The 18,943-nt window shown below is 51.8% G+C and overlaps 1 protein-coding gene across 1 annotated transcript in view; it reads left to right on the forward strand.

Annotated features, from left to right (window-relative positions):
• Nucleotides 1–18,943, forward strand: part of CDC42BPA (CDC42 binding protein kinase alpha) — a 165,393-nt gene that overhangs the window by 83,888 nt on the left and 62,562 nt on the right. Inside the window, 7 exon segments of the mRNA XM_075341427.1 lie at nucleotides 138–178; nucleotides 543–698; nucleotides 700–744; nucleotides 9,002–9,250; nucleotides 9,955–10,034; nucleotides 10,110–10,276; nucleotides 10,509–10,625. Coding sequence (XP_075197542.1) covers nucleotides 138–178; nucleotides 543–698; nucleotides 700–744; nucleotides 9,002–9,250; nucleotides 9,955–10,034; nucleotides 10,110–10,276; nucleotides 10,509–10,625 — 855 coding nt within the window.

The following is an 18,943-nucleotide window of genomic DNA, read 5'->3' on the forward strand; positions in this document are numbered from 1 at the left end:
GAGGAACATCAGAGTGTCAGAATTTGTGATTTAAAGGGGAATGCAAGAATTTATCAAAAACCGGTCATGTCCTATAGATAAGTGCCTGGTGGAGAATGTACACATTATTAATCAATGTATATTTTCTACTTTGCTAGGACCTTGTGGCTTTTTTTTCCCCGTTTTCCAATCCAATGATGTTAGTATTATGACGGTTTTTGGGGGGTTTTGTGTTTGTTTTTAGCCTTTTTATGATCAGCTTATAAAGTGAAATGTTAGTGATGATTGCAGACCACTGGTTAGGGGTGCGAGCAGACGGTGCATGGGCTCATAGACGCACCTCGTTTTGCTCCACCGCATCTGCCTCTTCACACTGAGCACAATTAGGGTCACACTCGAGGACGTCCGTCTGCTCAGATGCTTTTTGCACGGATCTTGTGCCTTATGTCTGCGCTTCCTGAATGCACCGGTGCAGAGGTAAAAGGTCAGATTGTAAGGTCAGCTGTGGGGTTCATCCCCTCCGGTCCTGTCACCTTGTGTATTAACTCGTGTCCTCTCTTTAGGTCCAGTCATCAGTGGCTGTCGGGACCCCGGACTATATCTCTCCTGAAATCCTCCAGGCGATGGAAGACGGGAAGGGGAAGTACGGCCCGGAGTGCGACTGGTGGTCCCTCGGGGTCTGCATGTATGAAATGCTCTACGGGGAAACGCCGTTCTATTGCAGAGTCTTTAGTGGAGACTTATGGGAAGATCATGAACCACAAAGTGAGTGCATCGAAATGTTGTCATTAGTGATGAGCGGGCACTACCATGCTCGGGTGCTCTGTAGTTGTAACTAGTGATGAGCGGGCACTACCATGCTCGGGGGCTCGGTACTCGTAAACTAGTGATGAGCGGGCACTACCATGCTCGGGTGCTCAGTACTGGTAACTAGTGATGAGCGGGCACTACCATGCTCGGTTGCTCAGTACTCGTAACTAGTGATGAGCGGGCACTACCATGCTCGGGTGCTCAGTACTCGTAACTAGTGATGAGTGGGCACTACCATGCTCGGGTGATCAATACTCGTAACTAGTGATGAGCGGGCACTACCATGCTCGGGTGCTCTGTACTTGTAACTAGTGATGAGCGGCACTACCATGCTTGGGGGCTCGGTACTCGTAACTAGTGAATGAGCGGGCACTACCATGCTCGGGTGCTCTGTACTGGTAACTAGTGATGAGTGAGCACTACCATGCTTGGGGGCTCGGTACTCGTAACTAGTGATGAGTGGGCACTACCATGCTCGGGTGCTCAGTACTCGTAACTAGTGATGAGTGGGCACTACCATGCTCAGGTGCTCAGTACTGGTAACTAGTGATGAGCGGGCACTACCATGCTCGGGTGCTCAGTACTCGTAACTAGTGATGAGTGGGCAACTACCATGCTCGGGTGCTCAGTACTCGTAACTAGTGATGAGCGGGGCACTACCATGCTCGGGTGCTCAGTACTCGTAACTAGTGATGAGTGGGCACTACCATGCTCAGGTGCTCAGTTACTGGTAACTAGTGATGAGCGGGCACTACCATGTTCGGGTTGCTCAGTACTCGTAACTAGTGATGAGTGGGGCACTACCATGCTCCGGGTGCTCAGTACTGGTAACTAGTGATGAGCGGGCACTACCATGCTCGGGTCATCACTTGATTCAAAAATGAAAGGTATTTGTCTACTCGTCTGAACCCCACCTAAAAAAAAAAAAATAATGGTCTTGGATCAGGAACCTTTAAAGGGAACCAAACATCAGGATTTTCGTGTATAAGCTGCAGCCAGTGCAGTACTGGCACTATCAGGCACAGGCTGTACATACCATCAGGGGGCAGCTCGGGTGATTAGGCAGCGAAATCCAACTTTATAAAGTTTGAAATTTCGTGCACTTTTTGATTGACCTGTGCCACCTCTGCTGATAATGTCCGGGCGGGTTATGCAGGAGTTCCCCGCCCCCCCACCAGCCTGTTCCTCCCTCTCTCCTGATGTCCGGGCGGGTTATGCAACGTGTTCCCCGCCCCCCCCGCGCCGCCTGTTCCTCCCTCCCTCCCTCTGGCTGTATGTAAATATCTAATCTTCAGAAACATGGCGCCGGAGTAGGCCCTCTGCGCATAGCGCTTAATCTCCGGCGCCATGTTTCTGAAGCCCCCGCATTACACAACTTGGTGTCTGAGAGGGCGGCGCCACAGCGATGTCACACCGGCTGGTGTGTTGGCCCGGTGTCCTGGGGTGGCACGATACAGGAGCAGCAGGTAATCGCGTCCTCCGGTCAGGTGTTCTGTCCTGTTCTAATCGCGCGCGCTCCCGCGGTAACAACGGGCTGTGAAGAAACGAGGGCGCATGCGCCGCCCTCTCAGACACCAAGTTGTGTAATGCGGGGGCTTCAGAAACATTGGCGCCGGAGATAAGCGCTATGCGCAGAGGCCCACTCCGGCGCCATGTTTCTGAAGATTAGATATTTACATACAGCCAGAGGGAGGGAGGGAGGAACAGGCGGCGCGGGGGGGCGGGGAACACGTGCATAACCCGCCCGGACATCAGGAGAGAGGGAGGAACAGGCTGGTGGGGGGGCGGGGAACTCCTGCATAACCCGCCCGGACATTATCTGCAGAGGTGCACACGTCAATCAAAAAGTGCACGAAATTTCAAACTTTATAAAGTTGTATTTCTTCGGCGCTCCATTGGGAGACCCAGACGATTGGGTGTATAGCTACTGCCTCCGGAGGCCACACAAAGCATTACACTAAAAAGTGTAAGGCCCCTCCCCTTCTGGCTATACACCCCCCGTGGGATCACGGGCTGATCAGTTTTCAAGCTTTGTGCGAAGGAGGTCAGACATCCACGCATAGCTCCACTGTTTTTAGTCAGCAGCAACTGCTGACTATGTCGGTTGGAAGAAAAGTGGGCCCCATATGGGGCCCCCAGCATGCTCCCTTCTCACCCCACTTTTTGTCGGGTGTTTGTTAAGGTTGAGGTACCCATTGCGGGTACGGAGGCTGGAGCCCACATGCTGTTTTCCTTCCCCATCCCCCCTCAGGGCTCTGGGTGAAGTGGGATCTTACAGGTCTCCAGGCACTGAGACCGGGCTCCATCCACAGACCCAGAGAACCTGCTGGATAATGGAGCTGAGTATCGTCAGGGACAGGCCCTGCTACATTAAGGTACTCTGTGTCCCCGGGCAAGCGCGCACACACACACCAGCATTGCTGGGAGTGTTAGTGCGCCGGGGGGCAACAGCGCGGAGCGCTCGTGCTATTATTCACTATAGCTTTTGCTGAGTGACTTTATGTATTGGGAACTGCCGCGCCGGCCGCTTGCTGGGTGTTTTTTACATTGTGGCGCGGCTGGGACTTGTGGTGCGCCGGGGACTTCCGCGCTGGCCGTGCATATGGACGGCCGCGCTTATTACTCGAGTCCCCGGCTTTGCGGCCTAGTTTTCGTTTCGTTCCCGCCTCCAGCCCTGCCAGTCAGGGGAGAGGCGGGGACGCTGTACAGACAGTCAGCGCCGAGGGCTGGAGTCTGCTTTGCATTCTCCAGCCCCCTTCACTGGACACAGTGGGACGCCAGTTTCCCGCTCTTGTCTGGGGCACGCCCACGGGCCCGCCCCTCTTCACAGGACGCCGGCAGCCATTCCTGCACGCAGTCCGAGCTGGGGAAACGGAGACATGCTCTGGGCAACCAGTCACAGGGCTCTGGCGACCACACACCCGCGTTATAGGCGGGCGGTAAGCAGCACCTGAAGTGCTGACCCCCACTAAATACCGAAGTGTCCATTTGTATTTTAATGCTTGTATGCTATACACTGCACTGTACGGTCGCTATTTTTTGGCTATATTGCCCTCCTAGATGGCGAGATAACAGCAGCAAAAAAGCAAGGGTGCTAAGGCACAGGTTTTCTAGGCTGCTTGTATTGCATGGCTGAAGTGTTCATTTGTACTTATGCTTGTATGCTATACAATTGCACTGTACGGTCGCTACTCTTGGCTATATTCTCCTAGAGGGCTGGACAACCGCAGCAAAAAAAGCAAGGGTGCCAAGGCACAGGCTTTCTATGCTGCTTGTATTGCATGTGCTGAAGTGGTCATTTGTTACTTATGCTTGTATGCTATACATTGCACTGTACGGTCGCTACTCCTGGGCTATATTCTCCTAGATGGCTGGACAACTGCAGCAAAAAAAGCAAGGGTGCCAAGGCACAGGCTTTCTATGCTGCTTGTATTGCATGTGCTGAAGTGGTCATTTGTACTTATGCTTGTATGCTATACATTGCATAGATGGCTAGAATACAGCAGCAAAAAAGCAACACAGGCTTTCTATGCTGCTTTTACTGCAGGTGATACTGTTCCACCAGCAGGTTCCACTGACCCCCATTGTGTGCAATGCTCCCCTGTAGCACTTGGTCAGCCGGGGTCTCTACTAGAGGTGGCCAAAGGAACCACCTGTGAACCCTGTCCAGGGACAGGGACGGAGTTGCAGTTTCGGCTGATAGATTGTCATGGGATAGAGACTTTGCAGTCCAGACAGGCCATGGGCAATCTTGATTAATGCTCCCTGGCCACCCTCATTTGGAAACATAATCAGTGCTCCGGGGGGGTCCCAGGCATTCCAGGGTGAAGGCTCTGACACGGACGACAGTCCCAGACAGCCTAAGCTAGCTCGCTGGGTGCGGCACTCGGCTTCATCACTGGTCAGGGTCCCAGCAGGAGGACTCTCTGTATGATGAGGCAGACATAGCTGATCAGGGCTTTGGTCCTGACACCGCTCTCAATCCGGATACACCGGATGGTGACGCCATAGTGAATGATCTTATAGCGTCCATCAATGGAATGTTGGATATTTCCCCCTCAGCTCCCCCAGCGGAGGAGTCAGCTTCACAGCAGGAGAAATCCCTTTTCAGTATCTCATGCGTATATTGAGTACTTTTTTCTGGCCACGCTGACTTCAGAGAAGCAGTTCAGAAACACCACGCTTACCAGATAAGCGTTTTCTCCAAACGTATTAAGTTCCATTTCCGGTATCCTAAGCGTAAATTGAGTACTTTTCTGGACCACTCTGACTTCAGAGAATCAGTCCAGAAACATCATGCTTATCCAGATAAGCGTTTTTCCAAACGTCTTAAAGGATACACGTTATCCCTTCCCCCTGACGTGGTAAAGCGCTGGACCCAGGGTCCAAAGGTGGATCCCCCAATCTCCAGGCTTGCGGCTAGATCCATAGTTGCAGTGGAGAATGGGACTTCACTTAAAGATGCCATTGACAGACAGATGGACCTCTGGTTGAAATCTGTCTGTGAAGCTATCAGCGTGTCGGTTGCTCCGGCATTCGCAGCCGTATGGGCACTCTAAGCTATTTTCAGCTGGTCTTGCGCAGCTGGTCTTGAGCACATGTACATCTGTGCCGCAGGTGGTGTCCCTTAACCTCGCAATGTCTGCATTGCGACTTACCCTAGTAATGCTGTCCTGGAGGGACAGTCGAGGTTTCGGTCCTTCCCAGGCTCGGGCAGGTCCCAATTGTCCTCGTCCAAAAGGACTCAAAAGGCTCAGAGGGGCTCAGATTCCGGCCGGGCTCAATCACGCCCAAGGAAGGCAGCCGGAGGAACCGCTACCAAGGTGGTCTCCTCATGACTTTCAGCTCTCTCTCTCCGCATCCGCGGTTGGTGGCAGACTCTCCCGCTTGGCGACATTTAGCTGCCACAGGTCAAAGACCGGTGGGTGAGAGACATTGTGTCTCACGTGTACAGGATTGAGTTTCTGTTCTCGTCCTCCGGCTCGATTCTTCAGAACTTCCCCCCCCCCCCCACCGAGCCGATGCTCTTCTGCAGGCAGAAGGAGTGGTAATCCCTGTTCCTCTTCAGGAACAAGACACGGTTTTTTTCCTCCAATCTTTGGGGTGCCAAAAAAAGGGTGGCTCTTTCCGTTCCGTTCTGGACCTAAAACTGCTCACCAAGCACGTGAAGGCCAGGCGGTTTCCGGATGTAAACCCTCCGCTCCGTCATTGCCTCAATGTCTCAAGGAGATTTCCTAGCATCAATAGACATCAGGATGCCTATCTCCACGTGCCGATTGCTCCAGAGCACCAGCGTTTGCTACGTTTCGTTATTGAAGACGAGCATCTTCAGTTCGTAGCCCTGCCCTTCGGTCTGGCGACAGCCCTACGGGTTTTCACCAAGTTCAGGGCAGCAGTGGGAGCAGTCCTGCACTCTCAGGGTCACTCTGTGATCCTTACTGGGACGATCCACTTGTCAAGGCACCCTCTCAAGAGGCATGCCAACACAGCCTGAACGTGGCGCTGGAGACTTCCCAGAGTTTCGGGTGGATCATCAACTTTTCAAGGTTAAATCGGGCACCGACCCAATCGCTGACATATCTGGGCATGGAGTTTCACACTCCTTCAGCGATAGTGAAGCTTCCGCTGGACAAGCAGCGTTCACTACAGACGGGGGTGCAGTCTCTCCTTCAAGGCCAGTCACACCCCTTAAGACGCCTCATGCAGAGGCAGTCACTGTCGCGCAGTTTTCATCTGCGTCCACTTCAATGGGACATGCTTTGCCAATGGGTTGGGGAGTCGACGTCCCTAGAAAGGAACGTCTCCCTTCTCAGACGGTCAAGGGACTCTCTCTTCAGAGGAGTCCATCCTTCAGATCAATGTTCTGGAAATCTGGGCAGTGTATCTTGCCCTGCAAGCCTTCCAGCAGTGGCGGGAAGGAAAAACAGATCCGAATTCAGTCGGACAATTTCCACAGCGGTGGCATACATCACCCACCAAGGCGGAACACGCATCGCCAAGCCTACCAGGCAATCCGGCGGATTCTGATGTGGGTGGGAGAGACAGAGCATCCACCATATCAGCAGTTCACATCCCGGGCGTAGAAAATTGGGAAGCAGACTTCCTCAGTCGCCAGGGCATGGACGCAGGGGAATGGCCTCTGCACCCAGAATGGTGTCAGGAAATCTGTAGCCGCTGGGGGATGCCGGACGTCGACCTAATGGCGTCTCGGCACAACAACAAGGTCCCGATTTTCATGGCGCGGTCTCACGAGCAAAGAGCTCTGGCGGCAGGCGCCCTAGTTCAGGATTGGTCGCAGTTCCAGCTACCCTATGTGTTTCCACCTCTGGCACTGTTGCCCAGAGTGCTACGCAAGCTCAGCTCCGATTGCCGCCGCGCCATCCTCGTCGTCCCAGACTGGCCGAGGAGGTCGTGGTTCCCGGATCTGTGGCATCTCACGGTCGGCCAACCGTGGGCACTCTCAGACCGGCCAGACTTACTGTCCCAAGGGCCGTTTTTTCCACTGAATTCTACGACCCTGAACCTGACTGTGTGGCCATCGAGTCCGAGATCCTAGCGTCTTCAGGATTATCTCAAGACGTCATTGCCACCATGAGACGGGCTAGGAAGCCGACGTCTGCCAAGATCTACCACAAGACGTGGAAGTTATTCTTATCTTGGTGCTCTGCTTAGGGAGTGTCTCCCTGGCCATTTGCATTGTCTCCTTTTTCCTCCCTTCCTGCATCTGGATTGGGAAAAGGTTTGTCGCTCGGCTCCCTTAAAGGACAAGTCGCAGCGCTGTCGGTATTCTTTCAGAAGCGCCTAGTACGACTTCCTCAGGTACGCACGTTCCTGCAGGGGGTTTGTCACATTGTCCCTCCGTACAAGAGGCCGTTAGACCCATGGGATCTGAACAGGGTATTAATTGCTCTCCAGGAGCCGCCCTTCGAGCCTCTGAGGGATGTTTCACTTTCTCGACTTTCACAGAAAGTGGCTTTTCTGGTAGCGGTCACGTCTCTTCGGAGAGTGTCTGAGCTAGCAGCGCGGTCATCCAAAGCTCCCTTCCTGGTGTTCACCAAGATAAGGTAGTGCTGCGCCCGATCCCAGAGTTTCTCCCTAAGGTGGTATCTCCTTCTTATCACAATCAGGATATCTCCTTACCTTCCTTTTATCCATTTCATCGATATGTAATGGCTTTGCATTGTTGGATCTGGTGTAGAGCACGCAGAATCTACATTCCCGCACGGCGCCCCTGCGCCGCTCGGATGCACTCTTTGTCCTTGTCACTGGTCAGCGCAAGGGGTCGCAGGCTGCAACATCCACCCTGGCTCGATGGATCAAGGAACCAATCCTTGAAGCCTACCGTTCTACTGGGCTTCCGGTTCCATCAGGGCTGAAGGCCCATTCTACCAGAGCCGTGGGTGCGTCCTGGGCATTACGGCACCAGGCTACGGCTCAGCAGGTGTGCCAGGCGGCTACCTGGTCGAGTCTGCACACCACCACCAAGCATTTTCAGGTGCATGCCTACGCTTAGGCGGATGCCAGCCTAAGTAGATGAGTCCTGCAGGCGGAGGTTGCCTCCATGTAGGGAAGGGCTGTTTTTACAGTCCAAACTTGAGGTATTCATTTACCCACCCAGGGACTGCTTTTGGACGTCCCAATCGTCTGGGTCTCCCAATGGAGCGCCGAAGAAGAAGGGAATTTTGTTACTTACCGTAAATTCCTTTTCTTCTAGCTCCAATTGGGAGACCCAGCACCCGCCCCTGTTTCCTTCGGGATTTTTGGTTTTTTCGGGTACACATGTTGTTCATGTTGAATGGTTTCAGTTCTCCGATGTTCCTTCGGATTGAATTTGTTTAACCAGTTATTGGCTTTCCTCCTTCTTGCTTTTGCACTAAAACTGATCAGCCCGTGATCCCACGGGGGGTGTATAGCCAGAAGGGGAGGGGCCTTACACTTTTTAGTGTAATGCTTTGTGTGGCCTCCGGAGGCAGTAGCTATACACCCAATCGTCTGGGTCTCCCAATTGGAGCTAGAAGAAAAGGAATTTACGGTAAGTAACAAAATTCCCTTCTTCACTGCCTAAACACTCGAGCTGCCCCCTGATGGTATGTACACACTGTGCATGATAGTGCCAGTACTGCACTGGCTGCAGCTTATACACGAAAATCCTGATGATTGGTTCCCTTTAAATTAACCTCTTTTCGTTTGTTGTGTTTTTTTTTTCTTAAAGGAGCGGTTTCAATTCCCATCCCAGTTAGCGGACGTCTCTGAAAACGCAAAGGACTTAATAAAAAGGCTCATCTGCAGCCGGGAGCATCGCTTGGGTCAGAACGGGATCGAGGATTTTAAGAATCATCCGTTCTTTGCTGGCATCGACTGGGAAAACATCCGGAACTGTGAAGCACCTTATATCCCGGAGGTCAGCAGCCCCACCGACACCTCCAACTTCGATGTGGACGACGACTGTCTGAAAAACTGTGTAAGTATTGATCAGCGAAGCAGTCCTATATCCCGACCCCCCCCCCCCCCCGCCCTCACAGTATACATTGCCCCCACCCTCCCAGTATACATTGCACCAACCCCCCACCCTCCCAGTATACTTTGCCCCCCACCCTCCCAGTATACATTGCACCAACCCCCCACCCTCCCAGTATGCGTTTCCCCCCCACCCTCCCAGTATGCGTTCCCCCCCACCCTCCCAGTATACATTGCCCCCCCCACCCTCCCAGTATACATTGCCCCCCCCACCCTCCCAGTGTACATTGCCCCCCCCACCCTCCCAGTGTACATTGCCCCCCCCAGTGTACATTGCCCCCCCCCTCCCAGTGTACATTACCCCCCCAGTATACATTGCCCCCCCCTCCCAGTATGCATTCCCCCCCCTCCTCCCAGTATGCATTCCACCCCCCCTCCCAGTATACATTGCCCCCCCCCACCCTCCCAGTATACATTGCCCCCCCCCACCCTCCCAGTATACATTGCACCAACCCCCCCCACCCTCCCAGTATACATTGCACCAACCCCCCCACCCTCCCAGTATACATTGCACCAACCCCCCCACCCTCCCAGTATACATTGCACCAACCCCCCCACCCTCCCAGTATACATTGCCCCCCACCCTCCCAATGTTACTGCAGTCTTCTGACGCCCGGACCCGGTGCCGCTTTGTTTCGCTCTCTGTAGGAGACGATGCCGCCATCTACTCACACTGGATTTTCTGGGCACCATCTCCCGTTTGTGGGGTTCACTTACACAAGTAACTGGTAAGAAGCAGGATGTGTGACTGGCTGCACTGATCGTCCTGATGTCCCGGTGGTTAATCACGTCTGCTCCGTCAGTGTACTTTCAGATCGAAGCTCTATGCGCAACACTGTGGCAAAGTCCAGCACGGACCTAGATGCCAACGTCCAGCGGACGCTAGAAGACAGCCTGGCCACCGAGGCGTACGAGAGGCGGATACGGCGTCTGGAGCAAGAAAAGGTGGAGCTGAGCAGAAAGCTGCAAGGTGACCTGGATGGAGTAAAAACACGAACTCTTAAAGGGGCAGTGCAAGCCGGACTATTCGTCTGCTAAATGTGGCCACCTGACCTCCGTGTGGCTGACTGCCACCGGTCTCATATCAATGAGCAGCTTTAGGTCCTGTTCACACTGCTGCCACCGCTTCTGTTTCAGTTAGTTCTATATATGTAAAAAGTTTTCATTAATTTGTGCTTCTTTGCCCCTTTTTTTCTCTCCAGAATCCACCCAAGCTGTCCAGGCTCTTCAGTATTCAGGAGTAGATGGACCCGTTACTGCAAGTAAAGACATGGAAATTAAATCTTTGAAGGATGAAATAGACAAGCTGAAGACACAAGGTAGGGGGAAAAGACAGGGTAGGGGGAAAAGACAGGGTAGGGGGAAAAGACAGGGTAGGGGGAAAAGACAAGGAAGGGGGAAAAGACAAGGAAGGGGGAAAAGACAAGGAAGGGGGAAAAGACAAGGAAGGGGGAAAAGACAAGGTAGGGTGAAAAGACAAGGAAGGGGGAAAAGACAAGGAAGGGGGAAAAGACAAGGAAGGGGGAAAAGACAGGGTAGGGGGAAAAGACAAGGAAGGGGGAAAAGACAAGGAAGGGGGAAAAGAAAAGGTAGGGAGAAAAGACGAGGTAGGGGGAAAAGAAAAGGTAGGGGGAAAAGACGAGGTAGGGGGAAAAGACGAGGTAGGGGGAAAAGACGAGGTAGGGGGAAAAGACAAGGTAGGGGGGAAAGACGAGGTAGGGGGGAAAGACGAGGTAGGGGGGAAAGACGAGGTAGGGGGGAAAAGACAAGGTAAGGGGAAAAGACAAGGTTGGGGGGAAAAGACAAGGTTGGGGGGAAAAGACAAGGTTGGGGGGAAAAGACGAGGTTGGGGGGAAAAGACGAGGTTGGGGGGAAAAGACGAGGTTGGGGGGAAAAGACGAGGTTGGGGGGAAAAGACGAGGTTGGGGGGAAAAGACGAGGTAGGGGGGAAAAGACGAGGTAGGGGGGAAAAGACGAGGTAGGGGGGAAAAGACGAGGTAGGGGGGAAAAGACGAGGTAGTGGAGAAAATACGAGGTAGGGGGGAAAGGCAAGATAGTGGGAAAAAGACAAGGTAAAGGGGGAAACACAAGGTAGGGAGCTTTGGGTTTTTTTTTAATTTGTTTGTGTATCCTTTGCATTTCTTCATCTGTCATTGTAAAGTTCGTCTTCAGTGTAAACGCATCAGTCAGTAATTTTGGGGGTTTTTATAGAGGCCTCACAGGTCTTTTTAAGTCATGTGGACGTAAGACCCCCATAAATGTTAGACTAAAGCCTGACGAACCCTCCGGCAGCCTAATGTGTATGGGCAGATGATGATGCCGGAGACATAATGGTCCAGCTGTTCCTTTTCCAATGACCGGTGTCGTGGTTCTGATCCGTGGTGCTCTGCTCTCCAGCAGAACCGGTGTTCTGTTTTGTATTTTTCGCCAGTGGACGGGTGGTTTCCTGTCCTCGGTTCCTGCGCTGGTGTTGGGTAGGGCCTCGTTCTGGGTGATTGCTCTGCTTCATTAAGGAGCAACCTCACCCAGAACGCCGCCAGTCTTAGTTCCTGCCTGCAGTAAGTGCTCTGGCTCCCGTTTGTTGTTTGATCTTGTCCTCCTACCCCGGACCTGTTGTTACCCCTAACCTCCCTTGTCCCTGACTCTGACGTTGTTCACTGGCTCCTGACCTCCGGCTTGTACCCTGACCTCGGCTTCGCTCCGTGTACCTTACGTGACTTCCTGGCTTCTGACCTCTGGCTTCTGCTCTGACCTTTGCTTTATCCATGTGTTCCATATGTGACCTCCTGGCTCCTGACCAACGGTTTGTTAGACTTCCCTGTCACTAGTTGCATCTGGTGACACCAATTGGTAGTTCGTTACAACCCGTCTTTGAATTTGGCAGGGACATAGACCGCTATTGGAGTTGAGAACACAGGATCAACCGGCTAAGCTGAGTGTTCGCGCATATGGGGCAGGCAGAGCACTTTATTTATCCCGTAAACAATAGTTTAAGGGGGGCTTCAGACCAGATATGCAGATAGCAGTCAACATGCTGAACCTACCTAATTAATTGCTATGGCATCTAAGAAAGGCAAGGGATTAAAGGTTTCCTATGCAAATGTGTTTGGGTTGAGTATACAGAATCCATACTCTTAAGTCCTCCTTCACACATCCGTGTCTCCGGTACGTTTGACGTCCGTTTTCACACTTACCGGAGAAATGGACACACGTAGGCCCATTAAAATCAATGGGATTGTGAACACGTCCGTGTTTTAACATGGTCCGTGTGGACCACACGCATGTCCATGTGCTCCACATGGCAGCATGTCCTGTTATGATCCGGTAATCGTGGAGGATTACAAAAAACTCCCATTAGTGGAAAAACACCAAGAAACAAGAGTAGTTGGAACCTGGGCTGACCACAATCCCCTGACTATCAGACCACACTAGAAGTAGCCGTGGAGCATTCCTAAAAACCTAGACGCCTCGTCACAGCCTGAGAAACTAGCTACGCCTCACAGAATGAAATGAGGAAATCTACTTTGCCTCAGAGTTGTCCCCAAAGGAGTAGGTAGCCCCCAACATACAAAGATTACGGTGATATAGGAAAACACAATACTCAGGAAAAATAGATTTAGCAAAGGCGAGGCCCGACTAACTAGATACAAAGGAAAGAAACTGATTGTGGTCAGTGCAAAATCCCTGAAGAAAAATACCAAACTTCTGATAGTAAAATGGCCCTGGAGGTCATACGACCTCACCCCCACTATATCAGGTACTCCTGCAAATAATTGGAGAACAAAATACCAAAAAAGAGCAAAAAATACAGAAGGGCAAATAATCAAATTAGACAGGGATAAAATCCCTTTTCCTGTAGGAAAACTAGCACAGGGGAAACCCCCATGCTCACAACACAATAGAAACAGAACTTCACCTGCAAGAAAACAGATACAAAGCAAAACAAGGAAAAACAACACCCTAAGATGTAAGCCAGGAAGCAAGGCAAAACTGAAAACTTATCTGCAGACGTCTTGCTCAGGGATACAGGGAAGGACAAAGCTCCAGGCCAGGAACAGAGACTGAGGAATGTACAATTATAACCAGCACCCACAGGGCAGAAAGAGCTCTTATATATAGACCAGACTTGTGTGCAATAGGACTTCCCGAATTCCCAATTAATGCTGACACTTGCCTGAGTCACAGGCTCAGATTCAGCTCCACTACCATTCCTGGCCACCAGAGGGACTTCCAGAACAGAACCCACACAGACAACATTCACAACAGTGTCCGTTTTCTGACGACAGCACAGGTGTCACACGGACCGCACACTGATGTGATCCGTGTGACACGTATCGGAGAAAACATAGGTGACATAAAAATAAAGAATTTTTATAAGTATCCGGTCTCCAACGCTGCTGTTTCTGGTTGATTTCGGGCCGCTCATTATGCTCATGAATATTCACTGCATTCACCGGAAGTAACAGCAGCACCGGAGATTGGTAAGAATACAAGTTCATGGTGTCCGCGTGCTACCTGAATGTCACCCGGATAGCACATGGACACGCATTCACACATTGACCACAGACCGTGCAAAATGTCAGTGTTATGCACGGACGTGTGAATGAGGCCTAAGGGGGCTATTGTTATCCACAATATGTGCCATGAATGTCCAATACATGAGGGCTCTGTAAAGGACTGGGCGCGATCATGTGCCGCACATCTGCATTCACTTGTTCTGATAATTGCTGCACAGTCAGGGATCGGAAAACCTTTAGGGTAAATAAAGATTTTATTTGGATTTTCTGCAGCAAAATTGCAACAAAAACTGCACATGAATAAAATCCAAGTAAGTAAAATCAGCACTGCGCGCTTTGCAAAATGTGCACCATGTCCCTGCACTGGGTAGACGTGATCTTTACCCTTTCCGATTTTCTGTAAGTCCGCAGCGCATTCACATGTCTTCATCCGAGCGTGCGGTCATTTCAGAGGGAGCAGTATAGGAATCTTGCAGCCATTATTTGATCAAAGCGCTTCATATCGAATACCCCAGCGGCAAAAGGTGCGCAGGGTCGAACGTGTCCGTGGCTGGGAAAACGCCGGTTCCTGAACTCATTTGCATCTCATAGGCTCCTCTCGTCGCTGCCCGTGTTTTGTACGCAGACTTCAAGAAGATCTCGCTCCATCTGAGCCGCAGGATGTGTGCCAGGTCTCTGGGTATTCGTAAAAGACCTGATTCCATTTAATGAACCCAGCTGGGAGCGGATATTAAGATACCGTAAATCGTTTAGTCTGGGCTAATGAAATAGCAGCAAAGTGCTACTAAGCAGCCGCGCCGCCTCACCAAATGCATCAACCCTTACATTCTTAAAGAGCAAGCGCACCAATGAGACGTGAGATCCAGGACGTCTGATAATCCAGAAGACCCGTCACTGCAACATATTTGGGGGGAGAAGGAATCATTCAAAGTTTTTGCAAACATTGAACGGATGGCTCATAAGCTTCTGATCAATGGGGGTCCTACTGCAGAGACCCCACCGTGCGGAGATCTCTACCAATACAGTTAAAATTGCAAAGATCTTGTAAAAATGAGCAACTTTGCAATTGATTCCTTCTTAAAAAAATCTCAAGAAGGGAGGGATTTTTAATTTTATAGTTTTATTTCTCGTCGCAGGTTGGCTAGGTTACTTCAGAGGCCTGGGTAATTTTGCAGCACCAGACCACACCAGCAGTGTGACCTCTTCTACTCCAGTCACATCCAGAGCTGCATTCATAATTCAGCTGGTTGACAATAGACTCTACTGGAAAAGGTGTCAACTAAGTGAATCCACTGGGATCTGCAGCAGAAATCCTGCGGATGTGCAATTGATGCGCCCTCGTTAGCGAGTCCAGTGCGGGGGGGGGCAAATTTTGTTCCCTTTTTTTGTGCTTCAAAATGCAGAAAGAGGCCTCAAGTGAGATTATCGGGAAGGAAAAAGGATTGTAAATGCAGCTCTGGATGTAACCGGAGAACAAGTCGGAGATTTGGAAGCATTTTAATAGTTTTTGAGCTGGAGATTTATGGTCAAAGCTCCAAATCTGCAGACACTTGGCGGCACAGCTTCAGCGCTGCACATAGTGATGTATAGAGGACGGAGCCTGGATCGCGGTGCGTTTCTCACACACAATATAAAGGCGATGTTCTGCAGCAGAGGATATGGAAACAATCTGCTGCGGCCGGGGCAGGAACGTGCTCCGCTCCGTACACATCTGCTTTCCCGTAACTGATTCCCAATATCGGACACATGTGGTCATACAGCGCCCGTCCTCTGTGTCTAGAGGACGCCGCCGGGTGCAGGAACTGACTCATCACAGGAAAGTCGTCATGTGGGAAATGACAAAATCTCCCCAAATCTGCTGACATTTAACATTCAATCTGGATATGATAATCTACAACAGGCAAAAAAGTCACCGACTAGACCCAAAGAATTCCAGCCGGGCTGATCCTGGGGCGGATTCACCACCGCCGGCTCAAGGATTGTCTACGTCCATTATGGCCTGATACTTCCATAGCTGAGGGCCTGGCACAGCTACAGGGGTACCACCTATTTGGAGTTGAAAAAGATACCTGTTGGTTTTGGTGGCTTAAGAAGCCGGTCTCCATCTTGGGATAAAGACCTTGAATGTTATCCATAAGATTATCTTTTAAACTCTTCTGCACTGTAGGATAATAATGAACAGTCATGTGGGTGTGGCCTCATGCAGGTAGAGTCAGGCAGCCCGGTGTCCTGCCCCGCCCCTTTAATCATAATTGATTTTCACTTAATACCGCCTCCTCAAAATTTTGAGTATGATCTGCTGTCTTGTACTCAGGCATGTGCTGTAAAGCGAGGTGTAGACTTCTCGGCAGCATTGCTGTGCTGCGCATGTGAAAATCCTCCCCGGACAGCCCCTTATATATCAGCCGTGCACAGTGATTGTCAGGCATAGCTCGCCTTGCTGCACTGTGTACATCTGAGATTTAGAGGAGGCTGGTCCTGGCATAAAAAATGGTCAAGTAGGCGTGGATGCTGGACTGACTGACTCCTCCTGTGAGTGGCTCCGCCTGGATGACTCCTCCTGTGAGTGGCTCCGCCTGGATGACTCCTCCTGTGAGTGGCTCCACCTAGATGACTCCTCCTTTGAGTGGCTCCACCTAGATGACTCCTCCTGTGAGTGGCTCCGCCTAGATGACTCCTCCTGAGTGGCTCCGCCTAGATGACTCCTCCTGTGAGTGGCTCCGCCTAGATGACTCCTCCTGTGAGTGGCTCCGCCTAGATGACTCCTCCTGTGAGTGGCTCCGCCTGGATGACTCCTCCTGTGAGTGGCTCCGCCTGGATGACTCCTCCTGTGAGTGGCTCCGCCTGGATGACTCCTCCTGTGAGTGGCTCCGCCTGGATGACTCCTCCTGTGAGTGGCTCCGCCTGGATGACTCCTCCTGTGAGTGGCTCCGCCTGGATGACTCCTCCTGTGAGTGGCTCCGCCTAGATGACCACCTCCTGTGAGTGGCTCCGCCTAGATGACTCCTCCTGTGAGTGGCTCCGCCTGGATGACTTCCTGTGAGTGGCTCCGCCTGGATGACTTCCTGTGAGTGGCTCCGCCTGGATGACTTCCTGTGAGTGGCTCCGCCTAGATGACTTCCTGTGAGTGGCTCCACGTAGATGACTCCTTGTGAGTGGCTCCGCCTAGATGACTCCTCCTGTGAGTGGTTCTGCCCAGATGATACCTCCTGTGAGTGGCTCCGCCCACATGACTCCTCCTCTGAGTGGCTCTGCTTAGATGATGCATACAGTAAGTGATTCCAAATAAATGAGTCCTCCGATGAGTGCCTCCATCCAGATGACTCCTTTTGACTGGCTCCTCCCAGATGACTCATTATTGACTCCACCCAGCTGACTCCTCCTGTAAAAGCCTCTGCCCATATTACTCCTCCTGTAAGTGGCTCCTCCAAGATGAATCTCTACTGTGAGTGACTCTGCTTAGATGACTCCTGAGGGTGACTCTGCCAAGATGACTCTCTACTGTGGTGGCTCCACCTAGATGACCACCTCCTGTGAGTGGCTCCGCCTAGATGACTCCTCCTGTGAGTGGCTCCGCCTAGATGACTCCTCCTGTGAGTGGCTCCGCCTAGGTGACTCCTCCTGTGAGTGGCTCCGCCTAGATGACTCCTCCTGTGAGTGGCTCCGCCTAGATGACTCCTCCTGTGAGTGGCTCCGCCTAGATGACTCCTCCTGTGAGTGGCTCCGCCTGGATGACTCCTCCTGTGAGTGGCTCCGCCTGGATGACTCCTCCTGTGAGTGGCTCCGCCTAGATGACGCCTCCTGTGAGTGGCTCCGCCTAGATGACTCCTCTTGTGAGTGGCTCCGCCTAGATGACTCCTCTTGTGAGTGGCTCCGCCTAGATGACTCCTCCTGTGAGTGGCTCCGCCTAGATGACTCCTCCTGTGAGTGGCTCTGCCTAGATGACTCCTCCTGTGAGTGGCTCCGCCCAGATGACTCCTCCTGTGAGTCGCTCTGCCCAGATGACTCCGCCTGTGAGTGGCTCCGCCCACATGAGCCCTCCTGTGAGTGGTTCTGCCCAGATGACACCTCCTGTGAGTGGCTCCGCCCACATGACTCCTCCTCTGAGTGGCTCTGCTTAGATGATGCATACAGTAAGTGACTCCAAATAAATGAGTCCTCCGATGAGTGCCTCCATCCAGATGACTCCTTTTGACTGGCTCCTCCCAGATGACTCATGATTGACTCCACCCAGCTGACTCCTCCTGTAAAAGCCTCTGCCCATATTACTCCTCCTGCAAGTGGCTCCTCCAAGATGAATCTCTACTGTGAATGACTCTGCTTAGATGACTCCTGAGGGTGACTGCCCAGATGACTCTCTACTGTGAATGGCTCCGCCTAGATGACCACCTCCTGTGAGTGGCTCCGCCTAGATGTCTCCTGTAAGTGGCTCCACCCAGATGACTCTTCTCTGGTAATTGCAGAGCATGTTCTGTTGGAGAGGAGGGAGGATTTTCTAACCTCAAAACCATTACACAGGAAATCTTCCCATTACCAGCAAAATGCTAAACAATCGAAGCAAAAAAGTGCATAAGAACATCGTAGACGTTTCCAGTTTGCACCGATTCAGCATCATTTACCTAAAATTTGGAATCCTCCTTTACGTTCCCAAGGGCAAAAAAAAATGCCGTCATGGAGTTTTTGTACCGCAGGACCAGTGCCCCCCAATTACCTAGGAACGTGAGCTGTCTGCGCAGTGAGTCACCGGCTCATAAAGCTGGAGCTGCCTCGTACATGTGTTTCCAATCCTGCCCGAGTGAGGACCACTTCTGTAATTTTGGTAACACAGGAGAAATTTTTTCTTTTTAGGAATCCGATGCGAGTTCTGTGGATGATAACTCGGGGAGCAGGTTTGTGTTGGCTTCAAGCAACGACAAGTAAAAGGTTCTGCTAGGGCACAGCGCGCGCTGCGGATCCAGCGGCAGCTTCCTGCGCGCAGCAGGATGATTACACCGATTCACAAGACTCCTCTCTGCTCCTGCCAAATCCTAATATTTCATATCACCGGCAATAATGCATTCCCATCCCTCCGCATCCAGACGCTCGAGGAATATCACATTGTGCGTCATGGGTCAAATAGA

This window comes from Anomaloglossus baeobatrachus, chromosome 3 (genome assembly GCF_048569485.1).
Source record: "Anomaloglossus baeobatrachus isolate aAnoBae1 chromosome 3, aAnoBae1.hap1, whole genome shotgun sequence".
NCBI classification, from domain to species: Eukaryota; Metazoa; Chordata; class Amphibia; order Anura; family Aromobatidae; genus Anomaloglossus; species Anomaloglossus baeobatrachus.